This window comes from Sinocyclocheilus anshuiensis, unplaced genomic scaffold (genome assembly GCF_001515605.1).
Source record: "Sinocyclocheilus anshuiensis isolate Anshui unplaced genomic scaffold, SAMN03320099.WGS_v1.1 scaffold14, whole genome shotgun sequence".
Taxonomy (NCBI): Eukaryota; Metazoa; Chordata; class Actinopteri; order Cypriniformes; family Cyprinidae; genus Sinocyclocheilus; species Sinocyclocheilus anshuiensis.
The window spans coordinates 547,291-565,574 of NW_015544139.1; the positions used below are offsets into that span (position 1 = coordinate 547,291).

Sequence of the window (18,284 nt, forward strand, 5' to 3'; positions counted from 1 at the left end):
CTGAACTCGCGAGGGGGGCGGCAGGCGGCGAGCACTGCACTCGCAGCAGGGACGTGGTTTGAAATCCGATCCTAGTTAATGTTTTCCCTCCAGAGCCCGGTGCTCAAACTGTTAGTGGGAGTCTGTGAGCCAAGCTTTCACACAGCACCAAACGTCCCGCACTTCACAACCGACCCAGCGGCGCAGCGAAGCAGTTGTGCCCGTACAGCGCAGCGGAGAAGAGCGGAGCTTCTTCCGTAGGGCCCCGAGACCCTCTTACGAGCCAAAACTACATAGGTGCTCCTTTAGATGATATAGTCTAGTGGGGTTTTGATACACTTTTCGGCGGTTTTAAGGACTGGACAGAGTCGGACAGCTCAAGGCTGTGTGTGAATACGGCTTCTTCTCAAACACTTCACTGACTTCACGTCTGTTCACGCCTGGATTTGGAAACTTGAGTGTATTTGGATGATTTGTCCCCTGAATGCGATTCACGAAACATCTGGAAAGGACCTCGCAGACCAAGCTTACTCAAAAAGCCGACAAACATATTTTATTTTTTATCTCGAAAAGGATTACTGTGTCAAGGAGGAATTTGGTGAGGAGTTTATTATTATAATTCTTATTATTACATTATTATAGGTTATTGTCTTTTACAATTGCCTAAGTAATATAGCCTAGTGGAATTTGCTATGAATAGAAGCATCAATTTAGAAATATTAAAATAAATAAATAGATAACTAAATAAATAAAGTTATAAAATGCATACTCCATCATGAGAATAACAGAGTTTAAGGCTGCACTCGTGCTGCATCATTTAGATGCTTGGGCGCAAAGAAGCATCAGAGCCGTCTCTAATATAGGCTTCTATAAAATCTGAAGTGGCTCGAGTACTTTACTAGTTTTTATGTGGCGTTAAGTTTTGACAGAATTTGAAGCAGACAGAGCTGCTAAGACCAGGCGTAATTCAGCTGTGTAAAGGCGTCTTTGAGGGATAGGAAATAGTCTTATTCCTCATGTTTCTAATTGTTTCCTTGTTCAAGTTCCAAAACGTGTTTTTCAATTGGGCTATTGATTCAATCAGAGCCTTCAGAATGGAAACAAAGTTTTAGTGTAGAAGTGAGCTGTGGTGACATGTGGTGTGTGCCCGTATCGCTTACAGTCGGACAGGTGTTGCGCGCGGTGTGTGTGTGTGTGAGTATGAGTAGGCTACCGCGTGCTCGAAAGCTGCTCCACCAGTCGCGAGGAGAAGCCGCACCTGTGCTGAATTAATGTAGCCTACAATATGGCTCAGTTCAAAATGTTTGCGGTGTATAATTTAGCCTGTTGTGTGGACAGTCATTACTCATTCACAAACTAGCCTTTAATACGTCAGCAGCTGGTCTTTGTCATGTAGGTGTAGGTGTTTTAATGGTGCCGAAACCCACCGTGGGATGTGAGGTGATGGGAAACATAGTCAAGGGCGCTTATATCATCCGATCTTCCCGGTGAGCGCTCGAGCGCTTTTCGTGGTGCATGAGTTTAACACAATACTGTTTATAGCTATTCCCTTCAGAGACCGTAGAGCCATATTTATATTTTTACCTGTTGTAATCTCAATAACTCGTTAACTGTGACTGAGTTGGCGTGTCTTTCTGATGAGAGAGCCCTTTACAGCTTGATGTATGACGCATTTTAAAACCAAAATTACATCAATTTCTTCTGCGGCCACCTCAGCAGGGCTTCATTTGTGTTGTTTTTAGCTCACACTGAAGGGAACCTCACCAGTTTTTCCTCCGCCGTACCCACGGGCCATCTGAAACCAATTGTAGCTATCGGAGTGAATTAGTCTCTAGAGGTGTTAACGCGGGCTACTGGGGGCAATTAGCCACCTCATGTAGGCTACTAGAGTCATTCAAACCCGACTGGAGTCCGTGGTGAGAACTGACTAGGATGTAAACTGTTAGGTTTTTTTCCGCCAATATCATTATATGATATCATTATTTTATGATCAGATTCGCAGATCTAGACTATATAGTTTTTTTTTTCTTTGAGTGGTTAACAGCAAGACGTTTCTTGCTGTCAGTTCAGCTTGTCAGATATCCTGAAACTTGGTTGCTGAACTCATGCACTGTATAAAACATTCTAACCTACTAAAATTGAAAAGTTTTCTTGCTGCCTTCAATTTTTTTAAATGGTATAAACATTACTCATTCACTGTGCTTTTTCAGTTCAATTAACAATTTACTGATGGAGAAAATAATCGGTTGCACTTTATGTTACATTTTGTGTACTTACTTATACTTACTATGTGCCTAAGAAAGTTCTGGTAACTACATGGGGTAGGGGTAGGTTCAGGGTTAGTACCTAGTTATTACCTAGTTATTGTAATTACTATAATAATTACATAGTATGTACACGAGGAACAGGACTATAAAATAAAGTGCTGCCAAATAATCTCTGAAAACTCAACAGAGTAGAAACGACTGGTTAAAAGGATGAAAACCTTGAAACTATGATGACAATCTCCCACGTTTAGAAATGTCTATGCCTTTTTTGGGGGGTGATAATCATTACTTTTCTAGTCATGTGTCCCTTGCACTTTTCAAACCAGCCCTGGTGGAACTAGTAAAGGTCTCTCCAAGGCATGCACAATTCAAATGTGAGAGGTCATGTCATCAGGGGAAAAAAAGAGGTTCTTTTCAATTGGAACCTCGACTAATTGTGACCCATAGCGGACTGGTGCCGGCTCAAAATCAATACGCCACTCTGTGGACTGTCGAAAGTTTGAGAGTTGAAGTCCTGAATGTAAGTTATCAAACTCTCTCTCTCTTTCTCTAAAGTTCCTTATGCTTTTTTTAGACCTCATTAGCTACCGGTAAGAGATTAATTTAATATATATTAAAAACCTCAACAAAAAATGTGCACAAGATAATTTTACACACAATGCACAATGCAGTCCAAGGGCTAAAACAGCATGAATGAAAACGAGGCATACAATAAACAATGGACAATGTTACTGCACTGTCTCGCTCTTTCATCCTTCTGTTTTTAATTACCCTTATGTTTTTCTTTTTCTATTAATGTTTTTGTGGACAGTGTCATGCCATACGCTTTATGTAAGCATATGAAATGATGGATTTAATGCTAGAAAGCACAGAAGTCACTGACTGAGAAGCTCGGAGAAACCCATAATTTCACAGTGACAAACATCTGTAAATGTGGTTTGTAAATTGGTCCTCTTTGATTTGTGTGTGTTTGATGTGTTTCTCCATGAGGATGTTTAAAAGGGTGGGTTAATGAGTTTAATTCTCACCTTTATTCAGTTGTCTACACTGAAGCAAAGCACAAGCCTGTAGCCACACACACTCCCACGCACGTGCTGACAGAGCTCACAGAGAGCCGCAGGAGGGCGAGTGAAGTCCTCGGAAGAGGATTACAGCCAAACTCTAATAGAGACACCTCAGACTTTAGCTTTTCATCTGCTGTCTCTCGCTCACTTTCTTTATCTCTCTCTTACTCTGTCTCCCTCTTAATCCCTATTTTCATTGGCAGATTTAGGCTGGCTGGCAGTTGACATGGCTGCACAATTACTGGAGATTACTGACATTTTTAGTCCCAGATTTGTTGCAAGGTACCGTGTGATAGGATTCTATTAAAACCCTCTTTCACCCAAAACTATTAGACATTACACGCATAAACGCCCAGGATTTGACAGAATATTCTTGCACTGCCTTGTTCATGTCTGTAGTTGTTTTGCTTGCCATTAAAAGAGAATTATACTTCAGTATGTGTCCTATATCACAGTTGACTGAGGGGTTTAAAATTAAGAGACAGAAAGGGAGATACAGACAGTAAAAACATAGTAGCTAATGTTGAATCATTGGCTAGACTGATAATCTTAATATTTCAATAGAGTCCAAATCAAATTCTTCAGTAATCCCATAGATAAACACCGACTCTTCTGAGAGAGTTAAGAGTTTTACACACCACACGGCAACAGACTGCTGCACATCAGTCATGTCACACAGTCCCAGCTGCCTGTACCCTAAAGTTTCATTTGCACAAAAGTATATGCAATAAAGTTTGGGGTCAATTTTTTTAAATACATTTTAAATTTTATTTAGGATGAATTTTTACAAAAACATCTTATTTTTAAACAAATTATGTTCTTTTGAACTTTCTATTCAAGGAATCCTGAAAACACATGTTAAGCAGCACAACTGCTTTCAACATATTAAGAAATGTTTCCTGAATAACAAATCAGCATATCAGAATGATTCTAAAGGGATCATGTGACGGTGAAGACTGGAGTAATGGCGGCTGAAAATTCCACGTCATGTCATTTCCATGTCAGGAATAAATTACATTGTAAAGTGAATGAAAATATTTTACATTATTAATGTTTTTACTGTATTTTTGATCAACTAAATGCAGCCTGGGTGAGTCTAAGAGACTGCTTTCAAAAACATTTTTTTTTAATCTTTCAAACCCCAAACTTTTGAATGATATGTGTTAAAATGACTCACTATAAATGCATAGATAAGATACAAGCAGGCACAGTTCAGTGTTCAAACTACACAATGTTATTTTAAGTAACATATACTGTACAATCATCCATTCATTATTGCAAAATAAACTGCAACAGGGTGATCAGGATAGTCTTGTATCACTCCAAAGTGGTTTATTTTGCGATAATGAAGGCTTACTGCACATTATCCCATTTATTACACTGCTTCTCCCCAAATAAATAAATAAATAGACATGGAATTTTGATTTGAGTGGAAATTTGATTTGAGTTATGCAGGAGAAAGAAACTGCAGTTAGTCTAGCAGAACTCAAATAAATCGTTGCCTGGTCAAACGGTCAATTATACAGTTTAGTGGTCTTAGACCACACAATGCTGTGATCAACCAATCCGAGTCAAGTACTCCAAAAAGATGCATAATAATATGAGATTAGCCCTCTTCCAAGAATGTATCAGTTTGTTTCTGCTTAAGGCCTCTCCCCAGCTTTTAAGCTTTGTTACTATAAGATAGTATGGCTCCAGAAACATGCTCGAAAAACACACCTACTATACACACTCCAGAAATACACTCCACAAATATACCCTTCTCTCCTACAACAGCCAGCGCTGATACACTATCAGCCCACAGCACAGTGCATGCTTCTGCTCTGCTGGCCAGAGAAAACACTGAGTTACTCAACACACTAACCCGGCTTCTCTCTTTCTCTCTCTTCAGTATGTGCTGACCAAGAATTGAGCGTCTGCTCGTCAAGGGGAAAGTAAAACAGCGCCACACTAGCCTCAGGAGAGTGTGTGCGTCTTTTCGAGAAGAATGCCGTAAAAATACTGTTTAAAGTTAACGTAAACATTCTGTGTGTCTAAACCAGGGCTGTTCTGAAATAACAGGAGTTCAAGTTTAAAGCAACACACTCTCAAATTCACACCGTCTTTGAGCAAAAACCTCTCAGTGGGGAATCAAACCGTACAGCCTACAGTATATGTGTGTAAAGCTCTTTACATTCCTTTTATTGTGACTAATGTAAACTCTCTTATGTGGCAAGACGCAGACACACACACACACACACACACACAAGTCACAGAGTGTGAGGGGAGCATATGTTTTCTTTAGAGAGATAAGTGTGTTTGTGTTAGCTTAGTGAAAGATGTGTTTCAAAGTAGACCGACCAGAGAGAAGAAGAAAAAAAGGGAGAATAAGACGGCAAAAGAGAGTTTACAACAAATCCCAGTCTCGTCTAAACTAGCGCGGGACATATAATGTGAAATCACTCCATTTCATTTGCTCGTGACAGTTGTGTGTGGTCGTCGCACTTTATTTTTCAATTCACAATATATGCAGAGAGACTTCTGCAGACATTTGCACGTCAGCACAGCATTTCAATAGTGTTTTGAACAATTTGTCCCATGTCAAAATAACAAAGCAACAGGCCTAAGTTTTTTTGAATATCTGTGAGCATTTTTACTTTTCATGCTGTTATATGAAGTGTTTGTTCTGTGTTCCTTCTCTATTAAACCTCTTATGGCTGTTGAATATGTTTTTGTGTTTCAGTGTTTGTGTGTGTGGCAGCACTACATTGACAGCATGTGTGGAATGGTGGAGGATGTCTGAATCTGGTCTCCGTGGTGAGGACACTCGTCCCCGTGTCACTCGGCCCGGGATGGTCCCGCTCTGTCTCCTTCTGTACCTCGCGGCCCTCATCTTCCCTCCGGTGTACAGTGCCCACCTGCTGTCCCCAGAGCCCACAGGTCAGACATTACACCTCACCTTCTGTGTCTCACGCTCATGAAACCCTGGAAATATCAGGGAGTTTTTACAATGCGTTTTTCACGCCTGGAAGTCATGGAAACTTTGAATATATATTTTGTGTATAAACCATTCAAAGGTTTAGGGTAAGTATTTTTTTAATGTTTTTGAAGGAAGGCTTTTGCTCACCAAGACTGCATTTAGTTGATGAAAAATAATGTAAAAACAGAAATATTGTGAAATAGTATTGTAATTCAGAAATGAGGATGGACACAGTTTTTGTTTTTTCTAGCTGTATTTAGTCAGTGCAAAAGTGAAATATATAACACCAACATGTCAGGGAAAAAAAACAGAATCACTGAGTTGGAAAAAGGATAACCCCCTTGTGTCAGTATTTTGTTGAACCACCTTTTGCTTTAATTACAGCCTTTAGTCAGCTGGGATATGTCTCTACTTACTTTACACATCTAGACTTTTAAATATTTGCCTGTAACTGCTTCAGAGTTGCTGTAGGCCTTTTGGTAGCCTCTCTGACCAGTTTCCTCCTGGCTCGTTCATCCAGTTTGGAGTGACATCCTGATCCAGGGAGGGTCTGTGTTGTGATTATTGTGATTACAAAATGTAATTATTTTAAATGGGGGTGATTCATTTCTATACCCACTGTAGATATACCAAGATTGATTTGCGAATATTTTGTTCTAATAAACAGATTCTGTTCATTGAATCTGTCAAAATCACACATTAGTCTGAATCAGAACAATAAAGTTATTGGAAATGTCATAGGGAATATACGTATGTCATAGGGTTCTATAGGGAATATACATTTTTGTAGTTATGATTTGCTCTGAAATATTTTGTTGCCTACATGTACATTTTTTCATTTGTAAATGAATCAGTCAATTCTCTTAAATAAATCAGTCGAACTCTGTTCACACACTAAGTGATTCATTTTAGTTCATCTGAATCTTTGCACCTCCTGTTTTTGAAATCTGTAAACCCTCATCAAATACTTAAAGTTCTAAATTGATTTGGGCTTCACTAACCTCTGTGATGCACACCTTTTCTCAATGCAAGCACTTCTCAAATGTATTTTTTTGACACTTTCAAAAAACAGAGGATTGTGTGTTGCTCACTTGCTGAAAATGAATAGGTTGTCAGTGATTCTGTGTTTTAAGGAACTTGAGTTGCAGCTCCTGTAGTTTGTACAGTGGCACAAAATGGGTATTGTTGCAATGAACACTTGTGTAGTTGATATTATGTAAACACACTTTGTCCTTGCCATTGATTTATTATCCTGCAGTTGACGGATGAGGGCCTGCAGAGCAGATTACATGACAGCTAAGCGCGCGCGTGTGTGTGTGTGTGTGTGTGTGTGTGTGTGTGTGTGGACTGAAAAATAGCTTATCACTCCACACAGATAGGTGTCTGAATTTTCTGCATATGTGGGCAGGGATGAGAGCCCACAGTGTTGATAATTATCAGTTGTTTGTTAAAGACAGGTTTCTTGGCTGAGTTCACCTGAGTCTTTGTTGTGTTTGGATTCTAGATGGCTATACTCAACATGTTACAGTCACTTAGAAAATACAAATGAGCTTGATGCTTTCTTGGCCCATTTCTCCGCTCTGTGAGTGTGTGTTGGGAGAGATCATCTGATTGCTGGTGGATCTGATTTCGCATACTGATAGCAGGTAAAAAATAGGAGATGGCGATAGAATTACAGTTAATGTTCACACATGGTCCAAAGGAGAGAATGCAGAAAGTCTTCAGCAAAACCACAGCATAAACAAAGAGGGATTGTTATGAGACAAGAACCTGCAAACACTTCACCACCCAGCTCCTTTTCACTTCTAATCCTAACCACCAAATCCCCTGTTTTTCTCTCTCTTTCTTTCTATTCCTCTATTCATCTTTTTAGGTCTGTGTATCCAGTGACAGTAAGTTTAAATTGATCATTTCAGACAGACAGATTAAAGCAATAAGCCACAAGAAGCTGCACATTACAGTGAAGTTAACATAAGTAAAATGTGTTCTTAGGCACAGCATGAAGCTGAATATAAAGTGGCTGTTATGATGTATGTGTGTGTATACATACATATATGCACTGTATGTATAATGACAATATGAGGCATAACATGGCTCATCCAATTAGAATTGATAATCAAAAGTTGAACTATCCATTTTATAAGGCAGAATATCATGTCCTAATTCCTTAGTCTTGATATGCAATACAACGTGTGTGTGTGTGTGTGTGTGTGTGTGTGTGTGTGTGTGTGTGTGTGTGTGTGTGTGTGTGTGTGTGTCTGTGTGTGTGTGTGTGTTTATGCAAAACTGGCATTTCTTAAATGTTCACTATGTTTTAAACAGACATTATATTGCAATTCCTTCTTATTACTTACTACTTACGATTATGTAAAATTTTAGACCCTTTGCACATTCGTGTGAGTGTTTTTCTTTTGTTCTGATGTTATTAGTTGGGGTTTGTTCACCTCATTAATACTCTTTGAAACTCACTGCAGGACAGCAGATGCGTTATTAATGAGAAAAGAAACACATTCTCCGAATGGTGTCTACAACCACCTGTTCACACACACGGAGAGACTTCCTTATACCAGATACCTGCGCGGTATTGCACACACCTGTACATAAAGACAGAGGCACGTGTGAACGTGTGAAGCACGTACACACTTGCTGGCCTGTCAACTTGTAGGATGGGTGTCTTCAATGTAATTATCATTTCCCCTGAAGGGCATTACTTAGATACTTACATAAAGTCATAAGTGGTAAAACAAACAGCTTGGTGTGTGTGTGCATCAGAGTGTAGCAGGACTTGCTTCATTACTGACAGACATCACAGGTTTGTACTGAAATGTTTTTCCATGACCATTCTCATCAGACTCTTTCTTATATATATATTTTTTTTTTCATGTCTAATATACAGAGCATATATTTTAACTATACAGATCATAGTTAGCATAAAATCACTTTTTCAAAAACATTAAAAAAAACATACAGACCCCAAACTTTGGGGTGTTCTAAAAGGTTTTCTTTAAGGGTTAGAGTTAGTCTCTAGTAATTATAATTAGCTTTATATAAAAACAATAGAAGTCTATGCTAAGTCCTCACTTAGCCAAGTCAATGTGGGTTTGAGTGTGTGTGTTGCTGATTTCCCTCAGCTCCCCTATACCACTTCTGGCAGTCATGAACAGATGGCAGAAGTTATGTGCTGTAAGAAGTCTAACAAACACACACACAGAGTCATGTACACTTCTCCTTTACCACCCATGGAATGAACCTCTGCCTTGGCAATATTCCTGGTCCAACACATAGCATCCCACACACACATCCACAACAAACCAGTACTTGATGTGTCACACAAACAGCAGTCTGTCCATCAATCTCCTCTGGATTTTGGTTAGATTTAAGCTTTGGCATAGCATCTTATATATTAGGCTTCTCAGGAACATAGAGTACTCTATGATGGCTGCTTTCTCTCCTGGGATGCTTATAAATAGTTTAGAAAGCATTAATAATGCATTAATGACAGTGTAACAAAGCTTATACCGCACACAGATCAGTTTGTAACTGAAAGTGATCAAGTGCTGGCTTAGTTAACAGTGTGCAAGCATTATAAACTGTTATAATGTTACACAAGGACAGCAGGCCGTAAGAAACTTTTGTTTTCAGTTATTAGCCGTTTATACTGTGTGATAGACTAAACAGTGTGTCACATGTTTAGGGGAATCTGTTTTTGTTTAAAATTTTGAGTTATAAATGGGTTTACTTTGCATATTCATGTTAATACACTCAGACTGTGTATGTGATTTGGGATCTTTCTGAGCAGCTGTTGCCAGTTGCTTGTGGGTATCATTGGCTGGAAGGAAGCAAGGCAGAGGATTAGTACTTTTCCTGCCCAGTAATACCCCATCTCTCTCTCTCTCTCTCTCTCTCTCTCTCTCTCTCTCTCTCTCTCTCTGTTCTCTCTGAAAATGCTATATTTCTATTCAGACTAAAAGATGGAGTGGGTAAAGGGGGCAGTGCAGGGGCCATAGAGAGGTGATGTGTTTGTGTGTGTATTTGCTTGATCGCATGTGTTTCTTTGAGGGTAATTTGAGATCACAGAGTTGAAAGAGTAACATCTCACTCAGCTCATTTCTTATTCTGTCACCGTCACAATTATGTTATTTAACTTTGATCAGACAGTTAAGACAACTCATTTGGCTTTACAGCACATATTTAACAATACAACAATTTAGTATAGTGATAGACCCATTTATGTTGGCCAAAACGAGGAATCAGACAATGTTTGTCTATTTTGAGATATGTATGAGACTTTTAGATTTTTAGTTAAGCTTTATTTAAGGTGTCCTTGCTACAGTGTAATTATACAATTGAGTACTGAGTAATATTAATAACATGTACTTACTTGAGGGTTAAGGTTAGGGTTTGGTTTGGGTTAGTTGCTTGCAGTTGTGCATAATTTAAAGTGACGTGACATGTAGCCAAGTATGGTGTCCCATACTCGGAATTTGTGCTCTGCATTTAACCCATCCGAGTGCACACACACAGCAGTGAGTAGTGAACACACACACTGTGAACACACACCCAGAGCATTACTACTGTACATGTAACTTGTAACAAGGACACTGTAAAATGAAGTGTTATCAAATATTAAATTCAAAGTATTTCACCGAATATTCAAAATTAGGGTGGGACCAAATGCAAAAGTACCACTAATGTGAATATTGGGGTGTGTCCTAATGAATTAAACATTTAATCAAGAACAAGCCTAAATTTCCACTCAAATTAAACACTTTTTTATGTTCAAAATAAGTTTTTGTTAACCCTAATTCTGAGAAAATTACTTCAGAGACAAAACTGGATCTGGATAAAGACGTTTGTGAAATATCCAAAGATATACCTGCGTTACTTTAGATTAAGAGCATGTGTTTGTTCATTTTACAGGCTGCTGCAGTGTGTTTTGAGTGTGTGTTCTGTACAGTGTGTAGGGTTTGAAACTAGGCCAGTTCGTCTATGGAGTGATCCGGTCCCTGATTACAACCTGTGTGTTTGTTTCAGTGTGTGTGTGTGTGTGGCTCTTTGAGTGTGTAGACATGTGAATGTGTTGGAAAACCTTTGAAAGAATGTTTTAGGACAAAGATTAAGACAAAGATCAATTAAGATGGTCCGGTCCCTGTGTGTTTGTTACAGTGTGTTTGTTTCAGTGTGTGTGTGTGTGTGTGTGTGGCTCTTTGAGTGTGTAGACATGTGAATGTGTTGGAAAACCTTTGAAAGAATGTTTTAGGACAAAGATTAAGACAAAGATATATATATATATATATATATATATATATATATGTGTGTGTGTGTGTGTGTGTGTGTGTGTGTCTGTGTGTGTTTGTGTGTAGAGTTTGGCTCAGACTCTGGATGGGCTCTGGATGTTCAGAACATCCAGCTTCCGTTACTAATTAGCGCACTGATGCGGGAGGGTTTGTGTGTGTGTGTGTGTGTGTGTGTGTGTGTGTGTGTGTGTGTGTGTGTGTGTGTGTGTGTGTGTGTGTTTGTTTGTGTGTGTGTAGAGAAGGCTTTCTGGATGCAGCAGCTTTCTTAATCTTTCCTCAGGGACACACCGTCATTCACACACACACACACACACACACACACACCTCAACAGGACAGAATAAAAGAGGAAACAATCTGCAAACTCTCCTCTGCCCAACTCTCTTTCTGTCGTAATCCTAATCACCGATCGTGTCTTTCTCTCTTTCTCTCTTGCCAGTCTCATTCAGAGGTGGATCCGGGTCAGAAACGTGATGTTTTTACATCCGGCATCCGCAATTCACACATACAGTGGATGCAGACTTCAACTTTAGAAAGATGCTTCTTTAATGCAGCAAGATTGGATAATGTTGCAATGGAGGGAGCAGAAAGGAGATTGTATGCGAGAAGTGTGCGTGAGACTGTATGCATGAATGTGTGTTGTTCAGTCTGAAGGTCAGACGACAGTAGGGGATGTTGACTGAGTGTATCACGCCAAACGGCTGAAAGCAGCGTGAAATGGCAAAAGAGCAGACTGGCACAGCTCAGGTTGGTGTGTGTGTGTGTGTGTGTGTGTGTGTGTGTGCACACTCTCTATACTCCCCCCTCATTCTCTTGTTTTAACCTGTCGTTTTGTTGCAACGACCAAAACAAGTAAAACCAGAGACTGTTAGTCATACACACATTTATCACATGCTGTCAGCTGTATGTGTGTGTGTGTAAATCATTTTATTTTTCTAAAATTGCAAAATGCTTACATATACACTACTGTCCAAAAGTTTGTGGGTTTGAAAGATATTAATACCTTTATTTAGCAAGGACACATTAAACTGATGAAAAGTCATTTATACTGTTACAAAAGATTTCTGTTTCAAATAAATACTGTTCTTTTGAACTTTCTGTTCATCAAAGAATCCTGAAAAATATTAAGCAACACAACTGTTTTCAATGTTGCTAATAATAAGAAATGTTTCTTAAGCAGCCAATCAGTATATTAGACAGTTTTTTTAAGGATCATGTGACACTGAAGACTGAAGTAATGATGCTGAAAATTCAGCTTTGCATCACAGGAATAAATTACATTTTAAAATGTATTAAAATAGAAGACAATTCTTTTTTATTGTAATAATATTTCACAATATTACTGTTTTTACTATTTTTGATCAAATAAATGCAGCCTTAGTGAGTGTAGGAGACTTCAAAAAAATTGAAAAATCATACCGACCCCAAACATTTGAACAGAAGTGTGTAAATAATTGTATTTTTTTCTTATATAACAAAGATTATATTGAAAGCTAACAGACATCTAAGATGCGTTTTCATTTAGTCAACCAAATGCACACACTTTATATTAAACACACATACACTACTTTTAAATTAGATGTAATAACTGCTATTTTGTGATTACTGCTAAAATGCCCTTCTGACACAAACACACACAGAGTGTTAACCTGTTCGTTTCAGTCAAATATATTCCAGCAACTGCTGTGTTGCCCATGGCAGCAGGTTTTAAATCACATCTCACATATTACCCTGCACAACTCTAGCAAAACACAAAAAATACCTTTCATCTATTCTGCATGATCAAAGGAAACTGTCCTCAATACATGCAAGTGTGTGTGTGTGCTGAATATAAAACAGTGTTTGAATCTACAGTGATTATGAAAATACATGAAGCTGATTATAGAGTGAATGTATGATTACAGGCTTTGGAGGACGGTTGTGGTCACGAAGGTCAGGACATTTCCGAAGGTCAGGTTCACATCCGGGATGGTTGACCACTGCTGAAATCTAGTAATCTAGTTTTGCCTTTTGCCTTTAGCCAATCAGTTTTGTCATGATGTCATATCCCGTGGCTCCAGAGTGATGTCACATGATATTTACGGCTCAAAACCAGCAGATATCCAGTCACATACTTCAGCCAAGCAACTGCCATTGAAATGAATGGAAATGCATAGCAGACAGCAGATACATACTCTGCATTATGAATTTCAGAGCACGGTGGCACATGAAATGAGGCTTGCGTAGCCTAACCGTGTCAACGGGGTTTGTGAGTCTTCATAAAAGTCTCACCTGATCTGTGGTCCTCAAGAGGTTTCTATATCAGCCTTGTAAAACCTCAGTGCTCACACTGGCTCTATTTTCCACACACCTCCTGGGAAATATGGGAACACACAGTAGCCATTTATGATATTTATTTATAACCCCTTCCCCCACGCACATTAGTGTCTTTCACTGGCCCAGCATATGTTACACAAACGCACATAAACATCTCACACACTCCCTCTCTTTCACGGGATATAGAATAGACACGCACACACACAACGGCATTTATTCATTGAAGGAGCCGCCGTCTGATGTCAGCACTGTGGTGCCTCTGGATTTGAGTGGTATAGAGGGGGGAGAAAGAGGTACAGTAATGACTGAAAGACAAGATGAAAGGTAGAAAAAGGGGACGGAGAGGAAGATGTGACGGTGTCAAGAGTGAAACACACAGGAACTGATATGAGAAGTGATCAAAGAGATATTAACACTTCACGTGGCCTTCAGACAGCCTCAGATGGAGTTGTGTTTTTTGCACTTAACAGAGCGTGTGTATGCGTTCACATGTAGTGGGCGATCTATAATTCATACACCCAATAATGTATTCCACTCAAGCTTAGTCTTGTCTGCAAGTCGTCTGCCAGCACACTCCTGACCTTATACACACACACACGCAAGCACAACACCTATCGAATATATCAATCCTTTGTAAGTCTGTCACCGCTCTACCCGGAGATGAATGTCACTTTGAAAAGAGAGAATGAAAGAGTGATAGAGATGCTACAGAAAGACAACCAGGTTTTATGGAGGTGATGGAAAAAAAAGAGAGGGAAAATGAAGGAAAGTCTGTCGGAACATTTATTCCAGCATGTTGCATTTCTGTGTCTCAGTGGGGTCTCCATGCCGCTCACCGGAGAGGTTAATAAACATATTTGTTTATTTTCTCCTGGTGTGCTTTTCTATGATTTTTAGATCCATCTCTGAGTAAAAATGTAAGTGATTTATTATTATTATTATTATTATTATTTATGTCTGTCAGACTCTACTAGATGCAAATGACAATAGTAACTATGTTAATTCAGGGTTCCATTGCCGTGCTGGTAGATTATGGCACTAGCAATGCTGAGGTCATGGGTTTGGGAATTTACAGACACATACTTTGTGCATTTACCCAAATACAGATGCAAATGCTTGACCATCTTTAGATAAGGGAGCACATATTCACTATTAACTAAGAGTTTTCCCTCAATGAACTCCCAATTAGCTGCTTATTGATTGTAAAAAGACGTTATAGTAGATTTAGGTATTAGGTAGGGTTAAGAAATCTAGAATATGGTCATACAGAATAAGGGATTAATATGTTCTTCATTAGTACTTATTAACAGACAATATGCTAGTAATATGCATGCTAATAAGCAACTAGTTAATAGTTAATAGTGTTCACTAATGTTCACTATTGAACATACTTCAAGTTGGCATGAAATGGAAATTCACCCTATTTTCTAAATTCATCTTATTGATTTTATTGTGAACAATTCGTCAATACATGTGTTTCATTTTTAACATTTTGTTTGACCCTTTTTAATCAAAATGTTGATCTTCAGATGAAACGACAGACTTCTCTCTGGTGACGTATGCTGGACTTCTCTGATCACTTTTTTTTTCTTTTTTGATAATCCGTTTCACTCTGATGTCACAATACTGAAGAAAACATGAACTTCCATCTTATCGCAACTTTAACATGCATTCTTAATGCAAACAAATCTCAAGAGTGCATATGAGTTACCATCAAACACCTGTAAATTAAATTAGCTATACCTGAAATGTCAATTTGCTAAAATTGGCTTCAAATTGTTGCAATGCCCTGACAGTAGTAAAATCGAAAAAGAAAACTTTTCTTGCGTTCTGAATTGTGCTCGGACAAATTTTGGAATGCAGTGACACGACACATTTAACATAGCCTGACTATATAGCTCAATAAGTACCTTCAAGTCACTTTGGATGAAATATCTGCATAAATCTAATTTCATTATCAATACTTTCATTCACTGCAGATTGAATTTACTCCATTAATACATCTCTCTCTGTTTTCTCTCTGTTAGATTGGGTGTCGAGTGAGGTGGAAGTGTTTCTGGAGGACTACGTGGCAGGAGTCGGGGACACTGTGGATCTGTCCTGCACACCGCGCGATTTCCTGGTCCCCATCGTGTGGCAGAAAGATGGTGACGCCGTGTCTCCTAGCAACCGTACACGGGTGGGGCAAAAAGTGCTCCATATCATCAACATCTCCTATGAAGACTCGGGGGTGTATTCCTGTAGACACACCCACAGCAGCACGCTGCTAAGCAACTACACCGTCAGAGTCACTGGTCAGTCTCTCCGAATAATATTTAAGTAGTGTTGTCGTTATTTTAGTACAGCAAACTGGGGTGCACAAGCTCAGGCATGCAAAGCATTAATTGGAAACTCACCAGTCAGACTCATTCCCAACAGGCAAACAGGTCTTGAGACATACTCCCAGCACACACCTACAGGATGACTTGACGTTTATCATACAAGCATAATAACACACACACGAAGGCAGAATGCTAAACAGTCTACATGTTGTTTAATATTCCACATGGACTGAACAGGATTGTTTAGACTGTGACAAGGGCTTTACCTGAATAAAAATTAGGGAATTACATAGGGCCTCCTTGGGAAGGTACAGTGGAAAATGGCATATTTCAGTCCCTACAGATTAAAATCATTGTGAAATATTCTTAAATAGACACTAGAGTTGTTGTTTGTCTGTGCGTCACATGTGGCCCATTGAGCCGGCCAGTCAGGTATTGTTATCTTTTACTATACAAACAAGTGTCACTGACTATGTTTAGAATGGAATCTGAACACTGCTTACTATGTAGTATACACTATAATGTCTATTTTATTATCATTTAAAAATAGTGATACAGTATGCATTATACAATGCTACACATTTCAAATGGTAGCATGCTACATTACTGACACATGATCTGAATTCAGCAAGTGCTGTTTACTTATAGGCCTAATGATAGAACTAAAAAAAAAATTAGTAACATTTTATAATAGGAACATTTGTTTATTAAAATTAAATTAACAATTTTAAAAATAAAAAAGTTAATATTTTATATAATGTACAAATATTTTAACATTTGTTAAAATAAATCAATAATGAGTCAAGAAAAACAAACTGAAAACTGCCTTTGATATTACATTGAGTTCAGTTTGGCTAATGTAATGTCAATGCATACTGAAAATGTGCCTGATTTGCACAGTATACGTATTAAATACTAGTAGGAGAAGTATGATATTATGCTATTCTGAACATGTTCATACTGTAACAAAAAATATCATCAAACTCTTAAGACAAACAGACATTACATACTAGAATTATATGTGTGTGATGTGATGTGATGTGCGTGCGTGCGTGTGTGTGTGTGTTTAAGCTAGGGATGCACCGATACTGATACTGGTATCGGTATCGGTATCGGGCCCGATACTGAGCTCCTGTACTCGTACTCGTACTCGTTAAAATGCCCCGATACCAAACGCCGATACCACACAGCATGTGATAAGCACCATATTCAGACAAAGAAACACCGACAACAGACAGCAGAATGGAGTTAAGGATGTCTACTACGAAGTATATGTATGCAGTGAATAGAACGTTAAACATTCAGTATTAACGCCTGTATAGCTGATGTGCGCGAGCTGATAAACAAAGCACGCAGAGTGGATTGAGCGCGCGGCGGCGCAGATGCGCGAGCTTGTCGAGTGAATATACCTTTTTCACAGACATCACTGGAAAGTTTGTAGTTCGGTCGGATACGTCAAAAACAAGTAAGTAAAACAATGCACAAGTTACTTAACGGTAGGGAGAGAGAGAGAGAGAGAGCGCGCGCACTTCTGTTGTGTGATCTTTGATGTTCACTCACTTAGCACACGCATCATTTGGATTAAAACTAAATCGTAAAAATAATACCATTTATAGGGGCATTCACTATAAACATCATTTATTTTCAACCTTAGGCATACACGACTTTCTGGCGAAAGTGAATCTAGCAGCCTGTGTGAAATGCACTCGGCTGTACTACTGTCCTCTCATTCTGCATTAGTACAAATACGTGCAGGCGTTGCGTGTGTTTTGCTTGCTTGAGTGTTTCTGCATTATATGAGTGGCTTTGGAATATAAATCGCAGCACGTTTCAGATGAAAAAAATGCGACATCTATTTCTGAAAATATCACAGTTAGGAGATTTATAACGAGTGGTTCCCTGTATTATTACAGCAAAGCGCGTGATTACAGTACAATGGAGCAGCTCCAATGCTATTAAATTAAAGATGATGTAGGCTACCATAGAGAGAGAGAAAAATGAACACTGAAAGTAACAAAAACTTTTAAAATACATTTTAATGGGCATAATTAAGTGTGAAAATAACAGAAGGATATACAGTGAA

The 18,284-nt window shown here is 38.8% G+C and overlaps 1 protein-coding gene across 1 annotated transcript in view; it reads left to right on the forward strand.

The window, feature by feature from the left end:
• The first annotated feature begins 8 nt into the window (after positions 1-8).
• LOC107695022 (fibroblast growth factor receptor 3-like) overlaps positions 9-18,284 on the forward strand; it is a 44,274-nt gene continuing 25,998 nt past the window's right edge. Inside the window, exons 1-3 of the mRNA XM_016494788.1 lie at positions 9-577; positions 6,033-6,229; positions 15,908-16,174. Of these exons, the coding sequence (XP_016350274.1) occupies positions 6,085-6,229; positions 15,908-16,174 (412 nt within the window). The 5' untranslated portion in view covers positions 9-577; positions 6,033-6,084. The remainder of the gene's footprint in view (positions 578-6,032; positions 6,230-15,907; positions 16,175-18,284) is intronic.